Source organism: Balaenoptera ricei, chromosome 11, assembly GCF_028023285.1.
Source record: "Balaenoptera ricei isolate mBalRic1 chromosome 11, mBalRic1.hap2, whole genome shotgun sequence".
Lineage (NCBI taxonomy): Eukaryota > Metazoa > Chordata > Mammalia > Artiodactyla > Balaenopteridae > Balaenoptera > Balaenoptera ricei.
The window spans coordinates 75,010,722-75,034,073 of NC_082649.1; the positions used below are offsets into that span (position 1 = coordinate 75,010,722).

At 35.9% G+C, this 23,352-nt stretch overlaps 1 protein-coding gene across 1 annotated transcript in view; it reads right to left on the reverse strand.

Annotated features, from left to right (window-relative positions):
• Window positions 1-23,352, reverse strand: part of DNAH12 (dynein axonemal heavy chain 12) — a 238,341-nt gene that overhangs the window by 127,222 nt on the left and 87,767 nt on the right. The window contains exons 18-25 of the mRNA XM_059939970.1: window positions 16,002-16,187; window positions 15,173-15,373; window positions 12,026-12,220; window positions 5,041-5,162; window positions 4,664-4,946; window positions 2,565-2,684; window positions 2,097-2,253; window positions 1,693-1,865 (exon numbers count right to left, since the gene is read on the reverse strand). Of these exons, the coding sequence (XP_059795953.1) occupies window positions 1,693-1,865; window positions 2,097-2,253; window positions 2,565-2,684; window positions 4,664-4,946; window positions 5,041-5,162; window positions 12,026-12,220; window positions 15,173-15,373; window positions 16,002-16,187 (1,437 nt within the window). The remainder of the gene's footprint in view (window positions 1-1,692; window positions 1,866-2,096; window positions 2,254-2,564; window positions 2,685-4,663; window positions 4,947-5,040; window positions 5,163-12,025; window positions 12,221-15,172; window positions 15,374-16,001; window positions 16,188-23,352) is intronic.

Here is a 23,352-nt window from a genome sequence, read left to right on the forward strand (position 1 = left end):
TTCACATTTACTAAAATAAAACAATAGAGAGAGCTCATTAAATAAAGGCAATATCAATGATATTTTACCCATCTTAAATTTATAGTAAACGCTATACTGTTAATGTCCATTAACTTGATTGCTGGAAACAGTCTTTCCCTTCTTTATAATTTCCAAAAAATGCTTACAGATGTGTTCCCTTTATTATGGATAGTAAATATAATAGGAGACTTTCAATGTTTAGTGTTGTATACAAGTGTTTAATGTGATTTTGATTATACAACTCAGTCAGCGTCCACTTTACAAATATTCACAGCTGATTTCAGTGAGGTCTGAGGACACAGAAGCTTGAGATTCATTTACTCAACAAATATTTAGGGAGTAACTTATGTACTTGTCAAACACTAGAGTAGAGAACAAGACAGATGTGGTCTGGCCTTCAGGTAGCTTCCTGAGAAAGAGGATTTGGTGAAACATTTTATCATAGATGCACTACAACCTTACTCAGATTCTTTTACTGGTCATTGCATCTGTCCTTCCAATTGCTGTCAGTCATCTACAAATAGCTCACAACTGTCCTTTTCTCCTGAGATTTGCCCTCAATTAATAGGAGCTCCCTTATCCACAAACACATGAAAGCTTACCCACACCACCCCCCCAGCCCCAGGAGTGAACCATAGCCAATGATAATAAAGGGATAGAAAAGCTAGACCCCTTTGCCTTAAAGTGAAGTACCCCTGAGATGCCATTCATGCTCAAACGCTCCCCATGAGATCACGCTAAGGCCATACATCCATCAAAACCACATCTTTGCTTAGCTTTCCTGCCTGCTTTCCTCATTTCCTTATGGGTTTTTACTGAGAGCATTCCCTAGAAAATCATTTGCCCAATAATCCCCATTTCATTTCTGCTTCCAGAAAACTCAAAGACACTTTAATTTATTTACTCAGCACAGGTGGATTGGTGTTTCTTGATGCAGCTCCTCAATTCCCAGGTAGGGTTGCCAGATTTAGCAAATAAAAATACAGGATGCCCAGTTAAATTTGAAAATCAGATAAACAATGAATACTTTGCTAGTATAAGTATGCCCCATGTAATAATTAGGACATATTTCTACTAAAAATTATTCATTGTTTATTTGAAATTCAATTTTACCTGAAAGTCCTGTATTTTATCTGACAACGCAGTTCCCAGGGTTTCACTTTGTTGTTGTTGTTGTTTTCTGTAGTCATGGCTTTATCTTCCATAGCTTCCCAACAAGCACAGCCCTCAGTACCACCTGCCTACATTTCAGTGCTCCCTCTCCTATTCAACAAAAGTAACTTGGAGTTCTAAGGCCCAAATGTGCTTCCTTCATCTTCTTGTCATCTCCCAGAACTCCACTGCAAAAACTGATACCATTTTCCGAAGCTCTGGTTTCTTCTTTAAATCTCCAGTACCTTCCTTTTTCTAATTATCCCCAACGGGAGTGACTCATGATTTTCAAACATTAGAATTCACACACTCCTGTATTCTACAAGAGCACGCAGAAGTAAATATTCACTACTATAACTTCACATAAAGGGAATTTGGGATTAGGAAGGGATAGCTGTATTCAACTATACAGATAAGAGAATAAAATGAGGATAGCCATGTTAAATTTAGACAAGAAAATATGACACCAAACCAAAAAGGAATCTTTAATGTGTGAATTAAAATAATTTAAACACATACCAATGTTCTGTAACATCTGTCAGTTAGAGGAGTAATGACAAGTCGAGGTGAGTTACCAAGGTATTCATAAGCATATTTTACGTTGCAATTAATGATACTAACTCGAGCATTGTCATATTCCCAATAATATCGAAGCTGAGCAAGCCACTGGAAATCTGTATCATGTGAGACACCTAAAAGGAATAAAGTAAAACAAGACAGATAATCCTGAAATGGAAATAATTTGAAAAATAAGAATGTTATCATCTTTACAACAGCAAATATTAAAATAATTCATGTTTTCTAACTTATGGAAAAGATCATATAAAATAAATTCTGTTGAGAGAGAAAAAGACATACAGGGTAAGTCCTTGTTTCTAAAAGCTATCTATACCTTATTTTTAAAATTAAAAAGAGTCACATACCCATATCAATCATGTCCATAACCACATCTCTAGCATGGACATCAATAGTAACCAAAGCCCCCAGAGTAATCCTGGTCTGCTTCGACAGTTTTCCTCTTACCAGCTCTACAATATCATTTAGTTGATTCTGAAGTTCCTTATAGTACTTCTTTAATCCCTACAGAATAAAAAAAGCAATTAAACTAATGTTATATAGTAGCTGAAACATGTATTTCATACATTTACTCTTTAACAATTCTGACATCATAATATAGCTCAATATAGAAATGAGTTCTCGAATAGAGTGATTTTTGTCTAAGCATAAGAAAAATTAAGAACAAGTTTTTAAATAATTGTACAATTTTAATGCTACATGTAGAAATTGGGGGGAAGGTTACCTTTGCAAATAATAGATAAGCTAACTAAAAAAACATAGCATGTAGAAAAGAAAGTTATTTAAAAAGAATGTTATTTAAGGTAATGATTTACCTCTGTCCCACTACTTATAACTTCCTGTGTCTCAGAGGTCCAGAACATTTGAGAAACACAAAGTACAACTTGGCCAGGCCACTCTCGAACCCAGTCTCTTCTTGCAGATTCTGGATAAGCCTGAGTAATTAAAATGCATTTCTAACTTTAAAAGTTTACAAAAGGGGAAAAAAGCTTAATGTTTAACAATAAAGAAGTGCAATATTTGTACATTTGTAGGCTAGAATGTAGTCATGAAAAATTTTAGATGACTATTTAAAAGACCTGAAAATTTTTTACAAATCATATTTTTGAAATATTTATTTATAAAAGAATGGAAAGATGAGCACCAATATGTTAATAATCAGTTATCTTTGGAAGGATTTGATTATTGATTCTTCTGGAAATTATTTTCCATAGGATTTTTAGGTTTCTTTGCTGTGGGGAGTTGTCAATTTTCTACAAAGAATACATATTACTTCTATTATAATGAAATATGAGGGTTTATTAAAGTAAAAAATAAATCAGTCTAATAGGTTATATATATTGATACCAAGATTTAATTGAAAAGAAGAATATGCCATCTAGTAGAAAACTGACCTAGTAGCTAGAACCCTTGTATTATTTATCCATTGCTTTTCTAAAAACTTGTATGACCAGCATATATAATTTAAACAATAATATATTTGTTCATTTATATACAATTGAACAATCTATGCTTTTGGGTTCAAAGTATACTTTCATTTCTTCTAACATTTTTATGTTCAAAATGCATTTAAATGGATTTATTGGGGGGGTAGTCTTTTTAAAAATAACTTGTTTCAAAAGTAAATGATAATAGCAGGTCCAAATTAAAAACTGAAAAAAAACAACTGCAGAACAAAGTATGAAGAGTGGATACTAAAGGAAACTTCATATATATATATATTTTATTGGCCGTGTGGGATCTTAGTTCCCCAACCAAGGACTGAACCCGGGCCACAGCAGTGAAAGCGCAGAGTCCTAACCACTGGACTGCCAGGGAATTCCCTGGAAACTATATTTTTAATACAATGACACCATCTTAGATATAAGAATATTAAACATAAGGATATAAATATCTATTATTAAAATGCATTTTATTAGCAATATTTATAGATAAATGCAAATGACAAATTAACCTAAGTTTCAAAGAAGGCTGAGTTTCGAAGAATTGATGAGCCATTGCTAGGTACACAGAAGGTAAATTTCTATATGGATTAAGGAAATACTTTCATGGATAATGTTGATTCTTTCCTATGTGTTTTAGTTTGTTTGGAATCATAAATAGAAAAAAGGAGAGAAAAAGTCAAGATTTATCTGCAGGAACATTGAAGCTGAACAGAATAGTCACTGCAAGAAGATGATTCTCATAGGGCTCTTGGTGAAGGAAAAAGGATTCCTCACTCATATAGAGTGAGTTGCTGGATATAAGGCTGCAAAGCCTTTTAAAATGACATTTTTACTACACAACTATTCCTTTGTGATCCTAAAGGAAGAAATATACTGAAGTTTATCATTCAAGATTAGGTTAATTGAATTAGCAAAAGTGAGATACAGGTAGTGCCTACGTGTTATATTTCTCTCAAATATTATAGATCCTCCGTTAATGTTTGTTCATCTCATTTTGAGTTTTTAAGTAATTGTTTGAGTGTAAATAGCAATAAGTAAACTAGATCATGCATTTAACACCCATGTCTGAGGTTCTTTCTTATCTCAGGGGCTTTACACAGGATACTTAGGTGCTCTCCCATTTGCTATTTATCTGGTTACATCCTACTTATCCTTTGGGTCTCAGTTTCAATTTTACTTTCTCTAAGAGCCTATCACTAGCAACCCACCTCCCCCATTCTAAATTATATACACCTTATTATTCTTTCTCATAACACCTTTTTTCTTTTGTAGCACTTAATCACATATTATTATCAATTCTTACTACTATTATTATTTTAATAATAATGTTAGGAACAAAGAGTAAAGAAAATAATAAATGGCTTAAAATAGTAAGACCTTAAGTGTTCATTTACTGGTACCCATTCAAAACCTCCTAAAAGAAAGCATTTACAGAATATAGGATATACATTAAATCCTAGGAAACATACCAGCCTGGCTGCAGCGATCACATCATGAATACTCCGGAGCATCAAATCTTCTACTTGAATGAGCCACTTTTCCACAGCACCTCGCGCTGCAGACGTGGAAATAAGTGTAATCAGCTCCACTCGCTCACCTTCGGAGCTATACATGGCTTTAATGTCCAAATTGGGAAGGAACTCCAATTTAGCGATGCCCTCAAAGCATTTTTTTAAATGAGGCTGAACTCTAAGTGGATCTTTGGTCTCTGACAAAATCTCTAACATTTCATCATTAGATAAGAAGAAAAAACTAGGGAAAAACATGCAAATACAAAAGTTTTAGTTATAATTTATCACACATCAGAAAATGCTTTAATTATAGCACAATTGATTATCCATCATACCGAGGGAAGAAAAGTCGTTTTTTTTCAAGATATGCATTAAGGCCTTTCATAATTTTCTCCAAAAGTTCATTGCAGTTCTGCAGTTTTTCCAGTAAACCTGTTAAAGAAGTAACAGCAAGAACCTAAAAGAGACCAATTCGTTCAGGTCAGCACTTATATATCAGATATTGTGATAAGACCTAAACATTAACTTATATGTCAAAAATGTTAAGGTGTCAAAACGTTTATGAAAATTGTCAGGAAATTTTTTTATAATGTAAAACTATTAGAATTCAATAAATCACAAATATTCTTATCCAAAGATGCTAGTTATAAATGAGAAATTATGATTGTCATGCATATTTTCATTTCTCCTACATTGTTTTGAATGATGTGGGAAGAGTCTGCTAGGTTGGTGTGTGATTTAATTTTTGCATTAACGACTGTCAACTATAAACAATCTATGGTATGAGTTGGCAAACTACATCCCATGAGCTAAATCCAGTCTGCTACCAGTTTCTTTTTTGTTGTTCTTGTTTTTCAGCTTTTATGAGGTATAACTGACAAATAAAAATTGTACATATTTAAGACATATAACTTGATGCTTTGATATCTGTATACACTGTGCTGCCAGTGTTTTTTTTTAATGTTTATTTATTCATTTTTTCTTATCAGTCATCAATTTTATACACATCAGTGTATACATGACAATCCCAATCTGCCAATTCATCCCACCACCACCCCCACCCCCCACCACTTTCCCCCCTTGGTGTCCATTCGTTTGTTCTCTACATCTGTGTCTCAATTTCTGCTCTGCAAACCAGTTCATCTGTACCATTTTTTAGGTTCCACATATATGCGTTAATATACGATATTTGTTTTTCTCTTTCTGACTTCCTTCACTCTGTATGACAGTCTCTAGATGCACCTACGTCTCTACAAATCACCCAGTTTTGTTCCTTTTTATGGCTGAGTAATATTCCATTGTATATATGTACCACATCTTCTTTATCCATTCATCTGTCGATGGGCATTTAGGTTGCTTCCATGTCCTGGCTATTGCGAATAGTGCTGCAATGAACATTGGGGTGCATGTGTTTTTTTGAATTATGGTTTTCTCTGGGTATATGCCCAGTAGTGGGGTTGCTGGGTCATATGGTAATTCTATTTTTAGTTTTTAAGGAACCTCCATACTGTTCTCCATGGTGGCTATATCAATTTACATTCCCACCAACAGTGTAAGAGGGTTCCCTATTCTCAACACCCTCTCCAGCATTTGTTGTTTGTAGATTTTCTGATGATGCCCATTCTAACTGGTGTGAGGTGATACCTCATTGTAGTTTTGATTTGCATTTCTCTAATAATTAGTGATGTTGAGCAGCTTTTCATGTGCTTCTTGGCCATCTGTATGTCTTCTTTGGAGAAATGTCAATTTAGGTCTTCTGCCCATTTTTGGATTGGGTCGTTTGTTTTTTTAATATTGAGCTCCATGTGCTGTTTATATATTTTGGAGATTAATCCTTTGTCTGATGATTCATTTGCAAATATTTTCTCCCATTCTGAGGGTTGTCTTTTCGTCTTGTTTATGGTTTCCTTTGCTGTGCAAAAGTTTTTAAGTTTCATTAGGCCCCATGTGTTTATTTTTGTTTTTATTTCCATTACTCTAGGAGGTGGGTCAAAAAAGATCTTGCTGTGATTTATGTCAAAGACTGTTCTTCCTATGTTTTCCTCTAAGAGTTTTATAGTGTCCAGTCTTACATTTAGGTCTCGAATCCATTTTGAGTTTATTTTTGTGTATGATGTTAGGGAGTGTTCTAATTTCATTCTTTTACATGCAGCTGTCCAGTTTTCCCAGCACCACTTATTGAAAAGACTGTCTTCTCTCCACTGTATATCCTTGCCTCCTTTGTCATAGATTAATTGTCCATAGGTACGTGGGTTTCTCTCTGGGCTTTCTGTCCTGTTCCATTGATCTATATTTCTGTTTTTGTGCCAGTACCATATTATCTTGATTGCTGTAGCTTTGTAGTATAGTCTGAAGTCAGGGAATCTGATTCCTCCAGCTCCATTTTTTTCCCTCAAGACTGCTTTGGCTATTTGGGGTCTTTTGTGTCTCCATACAAATTTTAAGATTTTTTGTTCTAGTTCTGTAAAAGATGCCATTGGTAATTTGATAGGGATTGCATTGAATCTGTAGATTGCTTTGGGTAGTATAGTCATTTTCACAATATTGATTCTTCCAATCCAAGAACATGGTATATCTCTCCATCTGTTGGTATCATCTTTAATTTCTTTCATCAGAGTCTTATAATTTTCTGCATACAGGTCTTTTGTCTCCCTAGGTAGGTTTATTCCTAGGTATCTTATTCTTTTTGTTGCAGTGGTAAATGGGAGTGTTTCCTTAATTTCTCTTTCAGATTTTTCATCATTAGTGTATAGGAATGTAGGAGATTTCTGTGCATTAATTTTGTATCCTGCAACTTTACCAGATTCACTGATTAGCTCTAGTAGTTTTCTGATGACATCTTTAGGATTCTCTATGTATAGTATCATGTCATCTGCAAACAGTGACAGTTTTACTTCTTCTTTTCCAATTTGTATTCATTTTATTTCTTTTTCTTCTCTGATTGCCGTGGCTAGGACTTCCAAAACTATGTTGAATAATAGTGGTGAGAGTGGACGTCCTTGTCTTGTTCCTGATCTTAGAGGAAATACTTTCAAATTTTCACCATTGAGAGTGATGTTTGCTGTGGGTTTGTCGTATATGGCCTTTATTTTGTTGACGTAGTTTCCCTGTATGCCCACTTTCTGGAGAGTTTTTATCATAAATGGGTGTTGAATTTTGTCAGAAGCTTTTTCTGCATCTATTGAAATGATCATATGGTTTTTATTCTTCAATTTGTTAATATGGTGCATCACATTGATTGATTTGTGTATACTGAAGAATCCCTGCATCTCTGGGATAAATCCCACTTGATCATGGTGTATGAGCCATTTAATGTGTTGTTGGATTCTGTTTGCTAGTATTTTGTTCAGGATTTTTGCATCTATATCCATCAGTGATATTGGTCTGTAATTTTCTTTTTTTGTAGTATCTTTGTTTGGTTTTGGTATCAGGGTGATGGTGGCCTCGTAGAATGAGTTTGGGAGTGTTCCTTCCTTAGCAATTTTTTGGAAGAGTTTGAAAAGGATGGGTTAGCTCTTCTCTAAATGTTCAATAGAATTCACCTGTGAAGCCATCTGGTTCTGGACTTCTGTTTGTTGGAAGATTTTTTATCACAGTTTCAATTTCAGTGCTTGTGATTGGTCTGTTTATATTTTCTATTTCTTCCTGGTTCCGTCTCAGAAGGTTGTGCTTTTCTAAGAATTTGTCCATTTCTTCCAGGTTTTCCCTTTTATTGGCACATAGTTGCTTGTAGTAATCACTCATGATCCTTTGTATTTCTGCAGTGTCAGTTGTAACTTCTCCTTTTTCATTTCTAATTTTATTGACTTGAGTTCTCTCCCTCTTTTTCTTGATGAGTCTGGCTAAAGGTTTATCAATTTTGTTTATCTTCTCAAAGAACCAGCTTTTAGTTTTATTGATCTTTGCTATTGTTTTCTTTGTTTCTATTTCACTTATTTCTGCTCTGATCTTCATGATTTCTTTCCTTCTGCTAACTTTGGGTTTTGTTTGGTCTTCTTTCTCTAGTTCCTTTAGGTGTAAGGTTAGATTGCTTATTTGAGATTTTTCTTGTTTCTTGAGGTAGGCTTGTATAGCTGTAAACTTCCCTCTTAGAACTGCTTTTGCTGCATTCCATAGGTTTTGGATCATCGTTTTTTCATTGTCATTTGTCTCTAGGTATTTTTTGATTTCCTCTTTGATTTCTTCAGTGATCTCTTGCTTATTTAGTAACGTATTGTTTAGCCTCCACGTGTTTGTGTTTTTTTCATTTTTTCCCCTGTCATTGATTTCTAATCTCATAGCGTTGTGGTCAGAAAAGATGCTTGATATGATTTCAATTTTCTTAAATTTACCGAGGCTTGATCTGTGACCCAAGATGTGATCTATCCTCGGAATGATCCATGTGCACTTGAGAAGAAAGTGTAATCTGCTGTTTTTGGATGGAATGTCCTATAAATATCAATTAAATCTATCTGGTCTATTGTGTCATGTAAAGCTTGTGTTTCCTTATTAATTTTCTGTCTGGATGATCTGTCCATTGGTGTAAGTGAGGTGTTAAAATCCCCCATTCTTATCGTGTTACTGTCAATTTCCTCTTTTATAGCTGTTAGTATTTGCCTTATGTATTGAAGTGCTCCTATGTTGGGTGCATATATATTTATAATTGCTATGTCTTCTTCTTTGATTGTTCCCTTGATCATTATGTAGTGTCCTTCCTTGTCTTTTGTAACATTCTTTATTTTAAAGTCTATTTTATCTGATATGAGTATTGCTACTCCAGCTTTCTTTTGATTTCCATTTGCATGGAATATCTTTTTCCATCCCCTTACTTTCAGTCTGTATGTGTCCCTAGGTCTGAAGTGGGTCTCTTGTAGACAGCATATATATGGGTTTGTTTGTATCCATTCAGCCAGTCTGTGTCTTTTGTTTGGGGCATTTAATCCATTTACATTCAAGGTTATTATCGATATGTATGTTCCTATTACCATATTCTTAATTGTTTTGGGTTTGTTTTTGTGGGTCTTTTCCTTCTCTTGTGTTTCCCACTTAGAGAAGTTCCTTAAACATTTGTTGTAGAGCTGGTTTGGTGGTGCTGAATTCTCTTAGCTTTTGCTTGTCTCTAAAGCTTTTGATTTCTCCATCGAATCTGAATGAGATCCTTGCTGGGTACAGTAATCTTGGTTGTAGGTTCTTCCCTTTCATCACTTTTAAGTATATCATGCCACTCCCTTCTGGCTTGTAGAGTTTCTGCTGAGAAATCAGCTGTTAACCTTATGGGAGTTCCCTTGTATGTTACTTGTCGTTTTTCCCTTGCTGCTTTCAATAATTTTTCTTTGTCTTTAATTTTTGCCAATTTGATTACTATGTGTCTCAGTGTGTTTCTCCTTAGGTTTATCCTGTATGGGACTCTCTGCGCCTCCTGGACTTGGGTGGCTATTTCCTTTCCCATGTTAGGGAAGTTTTCGACTATAATCTCTTCAAATATTTTCTGGGGTCCTTTCTCTCTTCTCCTTCTGGGACCCCTATAATGTGAATGTTGTTGCATTTAATGTTGTCCCATAGGTCTCTTAGGCTGTCTTCATTTCTTTTCATTCTTTTTTCTTTATTCTGTTCTGCAACCGTGAATTCCACCATTCTGTCTTCCAGGTCACTTATCTGTTCTTCTGCCTCAGTTATTCTGCTACTGATTCCTTCTAGTGTAGTTTTCATTTCAGTTATTGTATTGTTAATCTCTGTTTGTTTGTTCTTTAATTCTTCTAGATCTTTGTTAAACATTTCTTGAATCTTCTCGATCTTTGCCTCCATTCTTTTTCCGAGGTCCTGGATCATCTTCACTATCATTATTCTGAATTCTTTTTCTGGAAGATTGCCTATCTCCATTTCATTTAGTTGTTTTTCTAGGGTTTTATCTTGTTCATTCATCTGTTACATAGCCCTTCTGCCTTTTCATCTTGTCTATCTTTCTGTGAATGTGGTTTTTGTTCCACAGGCTGCAGGATTGTAGCTCTTCTTGCTTCTGCATGCTGCCAGTTTTTACATGGCCATCAAGGTAAGAATTATTTTTACACTTTTAAAAGGTTCAAAAATTAAAAGAAGAATAACATTTCATGAAATGAAATGAAAATGTCTGTCAGTTGTCCATAAACAGTTTTGATGTAGCACGGACACATCCATTCAGTTACATATTGTCTTTGGCTACTTTCTTACTGCAACAACAGCAGAATTGAGTAGTTACAAAAAACACTGTACGTCTCACAAAGCCTAAAATATTTACCATGTGGCCCTTTGCAGGAAAAAACTGCTGACTTCTGTTCTATGAGAAATAATGTCTTACAACGGTTCTAAAGTCAACATGTAAAGGAAATCCTTGAAACTCATAAATTTCAGTACTATTGACTCTCAACAGTTCAGCACAGCTAGTTTTTCTCTTTTTTTTGGCTGCATTGGGTCTTTGTTGCTGTGCGTGGGTGGCGAGCGGGGGATTCTCTTGTTGCGGAACTTAGGCTCCAGGCACGCGGGCTTCAGTAGTTGTGGCTCGCAGGCTCTAGAGTGCAGGCTCAGTAGTTGTGGTGCACCAGCTTAACTGCTTCACAGCATATGGGATTTTCCTGGACTAGGGATCCAACCCGTGTCCCCTGCATTGGCAGGCAGATTCTTAACCACTGTGCAGCCAGGGAAGTCCTCAGCACAGCTACTTTTTCATCCAGCTTTGAAACACATCGTTATTTCTTAAGTTGAATACCAGATTAAAAAGTGGATATATGTATCTATGAACTTTGTATACTATGTGTATGAAAAATACATGGTCTGTCTTTCAACATTAAAATCACACTCAACAAGGTGCTATACTCACTAGGAGAGACACATAGCAAGTGAAACCAACTGAGAGAACTGCTGACTCTTTTTTCCCATCACCCCCAAGCATATAGAGTCATTGAGTAGAAACTCAGGTGAATCACATGCAGTACTCATTCGTTTGTATTCATTCTCTCTCTCTCTGTCTCTCTGTCTCTCTCTCTCCCACCCTCTTGCTTTTTTCATTTTATTTTATTTTACTATTTATTTTTATAAGAGGGATCACTGAGTATACATAGTAGAAGCCAAGTGAGTTAAATGAATGTTTGAAGCAGCTCCACTATACATATTAAAGAGTTATGAGTAGTGTATCTTATGAATTGAAAAGTAAAATTATCTATGCTTTCTTATATTTTTCTGAGCTTTCCAGTTTGTATACAATGAGCAGGTTTTATTTTTGTACTTGGAAAAAAAGCCAAATGCTTTCTGTAATTGCCAAAAATAAAGGTTCCCCTTTATTTGAAACAGAGAAAACAAACACTTCACCTTTGGATCTTTTGTACAAAACTTCATGATATCCCTCCAATGTCTGTCTACTGTCTGAAACTGAAGCCCTTCTTCTGGCATCTGTTGCATGATATCCTCAGAACAAAAAATTGGCTCCAAGTACAGCCATTGAGCTTGTACTTTTAACCATTCATCAGTTGTTTCTTGAATTCGAATCAAACGGTCCTCCCAGGCCTTAATGAAAAGCATAGTATACTAAGTTCCAGTTATTAAAGAAAACCCATAAATCATAGCAAGGAATATGTATTTTAAATTTATTGTTATTTTTGAATCAATGCAAAACAGCTCAAAGTCACTTATAGTGTCTCACATGGGCTTTGAAAAACTCTAGGAGGTCTGAAGTTTTCCTAAATCATTGGAACTCACAATTGCAAATGACTGTAGTTATTTAGAACAATTTCCTAATCTCTAGGTGAACTGTCCCATGTCCAGAAAGCATACAGGAATACATCCTGCTCTACACCAGTAGCTATCAACCTAGGGGCTATTTTGCCCCCACCCCAAAGGACATTTGACAATGTCTGGAGGCATTTTCATTTGTCACAACTGGTGGGGTGAGAGTTCTACTAATATCTAGTGGGTAGAGGCCGTGGACGCTGCTAAACTTCCTACAATATACAGGACAGCCGCCACAACAAAAAATTATCTAGCCCCAAATGTCATTAGAGCCAGGTTGAGAAACCGTGCTCTACATCAATGCATTTGGGGGAAAGAGTCTTCCTTATTGTCACAGATCTCCTAGATTCCATAAGGTATTTCATTAGCCAAAGATCATTCATATAAGCTCTTTGTTTCTTAAATATATGGCCTAAGGTCCTATATATATATCAAGAGATTGGCCTCATATTTTTGTTTTAAAAGCTCTAAGAGAGGTTTCAAACTTGTCTTGTAAATTCTCCTTTGTTAAACAAGAAATATCAGCAAAAGCATAATATCTTACCAGGAAAGGGTAGGTCAGCCTGATTCAAGGGAAAATGTGCAGCTTTATGTCTTTTTGGAAGAACACAACTCTTTGTCTTCTCCAAATATTGAAAGCCAAGATGTCCTATAAATACACTATTTATGCTTAAATTAAAACCAAACTGCCTTTTTTGAATTCCAGGTTTGTCGTTTATTAGCTGTGTGAACTTGGGTAACTTACCTATCCCTCTATGCCTTGGTTCCCTTAACTATGACTACTGATAATAACAGTGCCTACCTTGAGGGTCTGCTATGGGGATTATATGGGTTAATAAATGTAAAACCCCTAGAGTAGTATCTGGCATACATTTAGAAGTCAATAAATATCAGGGGAAAAAATCCATTTGTTGTTGCTCTTTTCCCCATTTTATATAGTCTCCAGTTTGAATTTTGATACTACCTATAAAACTATTAGTTATTATAATTTATTTGCTTTGTGCACTTACCCACATCAACTATAAGGACATTAAATAATCTTACAGTCTCAAATATCATTTGTTTTTGTCAAGTGGACAATATTTCATTAATTATTCTAAAAGACCCTCAAGCTATTTGTTCCCAAATATAAAGTATAGTATATAGAACTTCACTACAAGTTATGAGAATATAGCATGAACTGTTGGTGGGAATGTAAATTGATACAGCCACTATGGAGAACAATATGGAGGTTCCTTAAAAAACTAAAAGTAGAACTACCATATGACCCAGCAATCCCACTACTGGGCATATACCCTGAGAAAACCATAATTCAAAAAGAGTCATGTACCACAATGTTCATTGCAGCTCTATTTACAGTAGCCAGGACATGGAAGCAACCTCAGTGTCCACTGACAGATGAATGCATAAAGAAGATGTGGCACATATATACAATGGAATATTACTCAGCCATAAAAAGAAATGAAATTGAGTTATTTGTAGTGAGGTGGATGGACCTAGAGACTGTCATACAGAGTGAAGTAAGTCAGAAAGAGAAAAACAAATACTGTATGCTAACACATATATATGGAATCTAAAAAAAAAAGAAAAGAAAAAATGATTCTGAAGAACCCAGGGGCAGGACAGGAATAAAGACACAGATGTAGAGAATGGACTTGAGGACACGGGGAGGGGGAAGGGTAAGCTGGGACGAAGTGAGAGAGTGGTATGGACATATATACACTACCAAATGTAAAATAGGTAGCTAGTGGGAAGCAGCCACATAGCACAGGGAGTTTTGTGCTTTGTGTCCACCTAGAGGGATGGCATAGGGAGGGTGGGAGGGAGACGCAAGAGGGAGGAGATATGGGGATATATGTATATGTATAGCTGATTCACTTTGTTAAAAAGCAGAAACTAACACACCATTGTAAAGCAATTATATCCAATAAAGATGTTAAAAAAAAAGAGAAAGATTAGCATCAACTTGAAACAATCTTTAAATGAGAATTTATTTATTGCCCTTTGAAGAAAATATTTCTTTTAATTCAGAGTGTAAAATTCATGTTTTGTCTTATCTGCTATTGAATTGTATAAAAAAAATAAGAAATGCCCAAGGTCTATTTTGTTTTATAACGTAACACTCCTGCATAAACTCAAAATTATTATATTGGTTCTTTCACTTTAATACCATTTCCTTATAGCACTACCAGTGTTGAAAATTTGTTTCTTCTTTTCTCCTCCATGTTCAACACCATTTTCCTGCCCCACATCCACTAAATAATGACAGCAGATATTCTTTAACTGCTCAGCCTACCATTTTGCACAATTATATTTATTAAAATAACCAGATTGATTTTCTGCCTATAAGAAAAGACATTTTGAAAACTTTATGCTTCTCGGTCAAAGCTTATGTCAATAAAATACTCAGTAAAGTGGAAAAAAATAAAGAATATAGCATGAAACAGGGTCTAGGCTGTCTACAGTTAGATTAAATAATACCGTTTTCCTTCCAAATATATCACTGTCATTGGAGAATATTTTTCTTAATAAAAATATCATTTGTTCTTTTAAAAATCATTAGAGTTAATGGCTCATCTGTTCTATATATTTTCACATTAATTTTAAGTTATCTGTTTCTGTATTTCACCAAAGCTATCCAACAAACTGACTTATTTTCACAAGAGCATGTATGTAATAAGATTGCACTTTCTATAAATGACCAGGAGTTGACTATCATATTTAACATACCTTGATCTCCTTTTCAAATGGTTTGATGAAAGGTGAGCCTCTCATTGTCTGAGTTTTTATAATTTGATCATCAAGGAGAGCCTGAATCTCGTCTACTGAAGAAAGAATACAGACTCCAGTATCACGATATAGACTTATATGAAAAGCAATATCATCCCAAGTTCCCATCATTGTATGCATGGATTTCTCTAATGAAAATTCCTAAATGAGAAAAAGAAGAAAGAATTTGGTGCATTACACAGCAATTTTTGTAAGATAATCTGCAACTGTCTGTAAGTTAGAAAAGTTTTTAAACAATTAAAAAATTCCTATGGAAAATAAAAATGTAGTTTTTAAAAATCCACTTGCTCTGAAAACTACTGCTGTCAGTATTAAAATAGACAGCAGAATGAAAGACCTGATGGATTTTCCCTGAAGTGGCTTTTTTGCAGTCTATAGTCTGAAGATGTTTTCAGTGTATTTTGAGAACACTAGACGGCCATACTTACTCTGTTGTAATACACACACATCACATCACATGCCACACACACATGCATCTATTTCCATTCTTAATGGAACAATTATATATCAAGACTAGCATATCATCCATGCATATCAGAATGTGGCAGAATTAACAAGAGGTCAAAGGAACCATTTCTACTCTGGATTCAGGACAAGAAATCATAGAGAAGCAGACACTTTGTGGGGAAAAATAAGAGTGGTCTTCTACCACTTAACCCCATCTCCTCCCACTGCTAGCCAGTACTATACATTCAACCACAACAAAAACTATGATTATTTGATTAACAAACTCATCAAATAAAGTAGTTCAGTAGATCTTCATATTTACCTTGCTTGCACCTGCACTTATAACTTCAAATTTTTCCAAGTATGGTGTAAGGTTTAATTTTAAAACTTTCCTCATTGTAGTTCCAGAGTTTGGAGTTAAGTCATAGCCTACAATTTCTGATAACTGCTTCCAGTGACGTGTTCTCATTCCTGGATTGCATAGGATGGAGACAGTAGGGATGTATTCCTAATGGTGAAAATAGAAACAATAATGAGTCACTCATTTGAATTCCATACACATACACTTGAAATTAGGTAATATACTTAATGAGTCCAATCAAAATCCCAATTAGATTTGGAAGGGGAGAAAAAGTAACATAATTATTCTAAAGTTCATCTGCACAAATAAACATGTAGAAATAGCCAGAAAAACTATAAGAGTAAGAAAAAGGGGGCATATAAATGTTCTATAAGATATTAAAGTATATGATAAAACTACAGTAATTAAAACTGTTATATTATTATTATGGAAATACAAAGTTAAGTTTATTCTATATATTATATGGAGAAAAATATAGTATAACACAACATAATATAATATATAGTTATAAACACACACACAAAACATAAATGGGGAAAAGCCTGCAACAAAATGCCAAAATGTAACTGTGTGGAAATAAAAATTAAATATTCACCAAAAACACTTAGTTCATCACTTTTGATACTGACATTAGAACATTTCCTTTAAAATCGGGAACAAGATAAGTATACCCATTATTAATACTTCTAATCAACACTGTATTGAGTGTCTCAGCCACTGAGATAATATAAATAAATAAAAGATATGGGGGAGGAGGGGGATCAAGATGCCAGAGTCGCAAGACCCTGAATTCACCTCCTCCTATGAGCACAGCACAAAATTACAATTACTTTATACAGCAACTATCTATGAGAATGACCTGAAGACTAGCAGAAAAGATTTTCCACAATGACAGATATAAAGAAGGAGTGACAATAAGATGGGTAGGGAAGTGGAGATGCAATCTTGTCAGGAGCCAAACTCTAAGGTTGGTGACACACAAATGAAAAGGACGTCACCACCGCAGAGGTCCTCTCCGAGGAGCAAGGGGTCTGAGACCCATGTTGGCCTCCCCATCCTGGAGGTCTTGCACTGGGAAGACAAGCCCCCAGAACGTCTGGCTTTGAAAACCAGTGGGGAGTCCATTCAGGAGAGATGGAGGGCTATAGGAAAAAGACTCCACTCTTAAAGGGCACAGCAAAATCTCACATGGTCCAAGTCCCAGCAAAAAGGCAGTAGTTTGAAAGTCACCTGTGTCAGACCCACTTGCTGATCTTCGAGAGCCTACTAGAGAGGCAGGAGGCCTCTGGGACTCCCCCTGGGGATGGAGACGCTGGTGGCAGCCATTTTGGGGATCTTGTTCTATTGGACTGACTCAAGCACTGGCAAGCACCATTTAGAAATCCTCCCTCTAGCCTATAAGTGCTGGGGGCTTGCCCTGTGCACCAGAGGGCCCACAGGAATTCTGCACCACCAGGCCACATAGTCAAATGCACAGGGAGCCTGCCCCACCCACCTGTGGTCCCGAAGAGGGTGCACTGCCCAGCTACACAGTCAGCCTCACCAGGAGACTGCCCTGCCCACCAGGGCACCCACAACAACTGCATGAGTCAGAGTATCACAGCCAGACAGGCCAAGGGCCAGCCCCACCAACCAATATGCCCTCAACAGTTAGCTCTTTCACAACAGAAGGGAGCATGCAGCATGAATAGAGGACACCCCTGGAGCATAAGGTCTAGTAGCCAGGAGGGAGTGCGCTGCTGAGCTCATAGGATGTCTCCTATATAATGTCACTTCTCCAAGATCAAGAGACATAACAGTCCTATCCAATATATAGAAATAAACATTGGGAATTAGGTAAAATGAGGAGGCAAGAGGAATATGTTCCAAACAAAGGAACAAGACAAAACCTCAGAAAAAGAACTAAATTAAATGCAAATAAGCAATCTACTCAATAAAGAGTTCAAGGTAATAATAATAAAGGTGCTCACTGAACTCAGAAGAATGGATGAACACAGAATTTCAACTAAGAGTTAGAAAATATAAAGAGGAACAAATCAGAGCTGAATAATACATTAACTAAAATGAAAAATACACTAGAAGGAATCTACAGCAGATAGAATAATACAGAAGAACAGATCAGTGATCTGGAGGACAGAGTGGTAGACATAATCCAAGATGAACAGAAAAAAAGAAAAAAGAATTTTAAAAAATGAGGATAGTTTAAGAGACTTCTGAGACAATATCAAGTGTACTCACTTTCACGTTATAGGGGTCCCAGAAGGGGAAAATTGAGAGAAAGGAGCACAGAACTTATCTGAGGAAACATTAGCTGAAAACTTCCCTAGCCTAGAGAAGGAAACAAACATCCTGCTCTGGAAAGCACAGAGAATCCCAAACAAGATGAACCTAAACAGGTACACGCTGAGACACATTATAATTAAAATGACAAAAATTAAAGATAAAGAGAGAACCTGAAAAGCAGCAAGAGGAAAGCAACTAGTTATGTACTGTAAAAAGGAACTCCCATAAGACTATCAACAGACTTTTCAGCAGGAACTTTTCAGGCCAGAAGGAAGTGGAACAATATATTCAAAATGATGAAAGGAAAAAACTACAACCAAGAATACTTTACCTGGGTTTCCCTGGTGGCGCAGTGGTTGAGAATCCGCCTGCCAATGCAGGGGACACGGTTCGAGCCCTGGTTTGGGAAGATCCCACATGCCGCGGAGCAACTACACCCGTGAGCCACAATTACTGAGCCTGCGCGTCTGGAGCCTGCGCTCCGCAAGAAGAGAAGCCGTGATAGTACGAGGCCCGTGCACCGCGATGAAGAGTGGCCCCCACTTGCCGCAACTAGAGAAAGCTCTCGCACAGAAACGAAGACCCAACACAGCCATAAATAAAATAAATAAATAAATAAAATTAATTAAAATTAAAAAAAAAAAAACTTTACCTGGCAAGGTTATCGTTCGAATTTATCTTTATCTCTGAAGGAGAGATAAAGAGTTTTACAGACAAGCAAAAAGCAAAAAGAGTTTATCACCACAAAACAGACCTTACAAGAAGTGTTAAAGGGACTTCTTAAAGGAAAAGGAAAAGGCCAAAACTAGAAATAAAAAAATATGAAAGGAAAAATCTCACTGGTAAAGGCAAACATAGAGTAAAAATAGTGGATCAACCACTTATAAATCTAGTAGGAATGTTAAAAGACAAAAGTAGTAAAAATCATCTATATCTACAATAGTAGTTATGGCAAAAATTAAAAGATGTAAAATATGATATCAAAAGCACAAAACATTTGGAGGGTTAGTAAAAATGTAAGGTGTTCAAACTTAAGAAATCAACTTAAAATAGACACCTGTTTGTTATCATATATGAACTTCCTGGTAACCACAAACCAAAAACATATAACAGATACACACAAAAAGAGAGAATCATTGGGTCACTGAAAAACTCAAGTATAAAATTTAAAAATACCTTGAGACAAATGAAAACATAACATTCCAAAATCTATGGGACACAGTAAAAGCAGTTCTAAGAGGAAAGGTTATAGCAAAGAAGCCCACCTCAGGAAACAAGAAAATTCTCAAACAATCTAACCTTACCCTGAAGGAACTAGGAGAAGAAAAACAAACAAAACCCAAAGATAGTAGAAGGAAGGAAATAATAAAGACCAGAGTGGAAATAAATAAAATAGAAACTAAAAAGAAAAAAGAAAAGATCAATGAAACTAAGAGCTGGTACTTTTAAAAGATAAACAAAATTGATAAACCTTTAACCAGACTCATTAAGAAAAAAAAAAAAAAAGAGGGCCAAATAAATAAAATCAGAAATGGAAGAGAAGTTACAACTGACACCACTGAAATACAAAGGATCGTAAGAGACTATACAAACAATTATACACCACTAAAACAGACAACCTAGAAAAAAATTAATAAATTCCTAGAAATGTAAAATCTTCCAAGACCGAATCAGGAAGAAACAGAAAATATGAATAGACTGATTAACAGGAATGAAATTGAATTAATAATAAAAAATGCCTAATAAACAAAAGTCCAGGCCGGATGGCTTCACAGGTGAACTCTATCAAACAATTAAAGAAGGATTGCCTTTCCTGAAACTATTCCAAAAAATTTGCTGAGAAAGGAATGCTTCCAAACTCATACTACAAGATCAGCACCACCTGGATACCAAAATCAAAGACAACACATAAAAAGAAAATTATAGGCAAACATCACTGATGAACATAGATGCAAAAATCCTCAACAAAATATTAGCAAACTGAATCCAACAATTAATTAAAAGAATCATACATCATGATCAAGTGGGATTTATCCCAAGGATGCATAGATGATTCAATATCTGCAAATCAATCAATGTGATACACCATATTAAAGAATAAAAATCATATGATTATCTCAATAGATGCAGAAAAAGCTTTTGACAAAATTCGACATCTTTTTATAATAAAAACTCTCAGCAAAGTGGATATAGAGGGATCATACCTCAACATATTAAAGGTCATATGACAAGCCCACAGATAACATCATACTCAATGGTGAAGAGCTGAAAACATAAGTTCAGGAACAAGACAAGGCTGCTCACTCTCACTGCTTTTATTCAACATAGTATTGGAAGTCCTAGCCTCAGCAAACAGACAAGAAAAAGAAATAAAAGGAATCCAAATTGGAACAGAAGGAATAAAACTGTCACTATTTGCAGATGACATGATAATGACATAGAAAATCCTAAACATGCCACCAATAAACTACTAGAACTCATCAATGAATTCAGTAAAGTTACAGGATACAAAATTAACATACAGAAATAGGTTGCATTTCTATACACTAACAATGAACTATCAGGAAGAGAATTTAAGAAAATAATCCCCCTTACAATCATATCAAAAAGAATAAAATACCTGAGAATAAATCTAATTAAGGAGGTAAAAGACCTGGACTCATAAAACTACAAGACACTGAGAAAAGAAATTGAAGACAACACAAACAGATGGAAAGATATACCATGCTCATAGATTGGAAGAATTAATATTGTTTAAATAACTATACCCCCCCAAGGCAATCTAGATTTAATGCAATCCCTATCAAAATACCAACAGCATTTTTCACAGAACTAGAACAAATAATTGTAAAATTTATATGAAAATACAAAAGATCCTGAAGAGCCAAAACAATCTTGAGAAGGAAGAACAAAGCTGAAGGTATCAAGGTTTCCCTGGTGGCACAGTGGTTAAGAATCTGCCTGCCAATGCAGGGGACATGAGTTCAAGCCCTGGTCTAGGAAAATCCCACATGCCGTGGAGCAACTAAGCCCGTGTGCCACAACTCCTGAAGCCCGCATACCTAGAGCCTGTGCTCCCCAACAAGAGAAGCCATGGCAATGAGAAGCCCACACACTGCAATGAAGAGTAACCCCTGCTTGCCGCCAACTAGAGAAAGCCTGCACGCAGCAATGAAGACCAAAAAAAACGCAGCCAAAAATACAAAAAAAAAAAAAAAAAAAGCTGAAGGTATCATGCTCCCTAATTTCAAACTATACTACAATGATACAGTAATCAAAACAATATTATACTGGCACAAAAACAGATACATAGATCAATGGATCAGAATAGAAAGCCCAGAAATAAACCCACACACTTCTGATCAATTAATCTATATTTAATAAGCGACTTGTATCTAGAATATATAAAGAATTTGTACAACTGAATAAAAAGAGATAAATAACCCAATTTAAAAATGGGCAAAGGGGCTTCCCTGGTGGTGCAGTGGTTGAGAATCTGCCTGCCAATGCAGGGGACACGGGTTCAAGCCCTGGTCTGGGAAGATCCCACATGCCGCGGAGCAACTGGGCCCGTGAGCCACAATTACTGAGCCTGCGCATCTGGAGCCTGTGCTCTGCAACAAGAGAGGCTGCGATGGTGAGAGGCCCGCGCACCGCGATGAAGAGTGGCCCCCGCTTGCCACAACTAGAGAAAGCCCTCGCACAGAAACAAAGACCCAACACAACCAAAAATAAATAAGTAAATAAGCCTACACCTTTAAAAAAAAAAAAAAAGAATGAGCTTGTCACTAAAAACCTTTAAAAAGAATAAATAAAAATAAATGGGCAAAGGATCTGAACACACACTTCTCCACAGAAAACATAGAAATGGCCAATATGCATATGAAAAGATGCTCAGCATCATTAGTTATCAGGTAAATGCAAATCAAAACCACAATGAGACACCTCTTCACACACATTGGGATGGCCATAATCAAAAAGATGGACAATAACAAGTTGGCAAGGATGTAGACAAACTGGAACCCCCATGCATTGCAAGTGGGAACAGTGCAGCCACTTTGGAAGACAGTCTGCAGTTCCTCAAAAAGTTAAACATAGAATTACCATGAGACCCTGCAATGCCACTTCTACGTATACACCCAAATCAAGTGAAACATACGACCACACAAAAATTTGTACATGAGTACTAACAGCAACATTACTCATAATGGCTAAAAAGTGGAAACAACACAAATGTCCATTAAGTGATGAATGGATAAACAAAATGTGGTATATCCATATAATGGAATATTATTTATCAATAAAAAAGAATGGGGACTTCCCTGGCGGTCCAATGCTTAGGACTCCACACTCCCAATGCAGGGGGCTCAGGCTCAATTCCTGATCAGGGAGCTAGATCCCACATGCTGCAACTAAGACCTAGCACAGCCAAATAAATAAATATTAAAAAAAAGAAAAAAAAAAGAATGGAGTATGAGGCATATTACCACATGGATTAACCTTGAAAACATGCTAGGGAGAAAGAAGTCAGTCACCAAGGCCATATAACAACATGATTCCATTTATACGAAATGTCTGGAATTGATAAATCCATAGAGACAGAAAGTAGATTCAGAGGACACCAGGGCCTGGGAGGAGGAGGGAATGGAGAGTGACTACTAACGGTCATGGGTTTACTTTTTGGAGTAAGGAAGTTGTTCTAAAATTAGATAGTGGTGATGATCACACAACTCTGTGAATATTCTAAGAAACCACTGAACTGCATAATTTAAAAGGTGAACTTTTATATGTGAATTATATCTCAATAAATCTATCATTAAAATTTCAAGCCAATAACAAAGAAAAAGACAGTAAACTAATGATAAAATAATAAGTACATAACAATTTTTATTCAGATATGAAAGCAATCAACTGGATAGCCTCGTACACCAGATGGCAGAAAGCAGAAGCAAGAACTACAGTCCTGCAACCTGTGGAATGAAAACCACATTCACAGAAAGATAGACAAAATGAAAAGGCAGAGGACCAT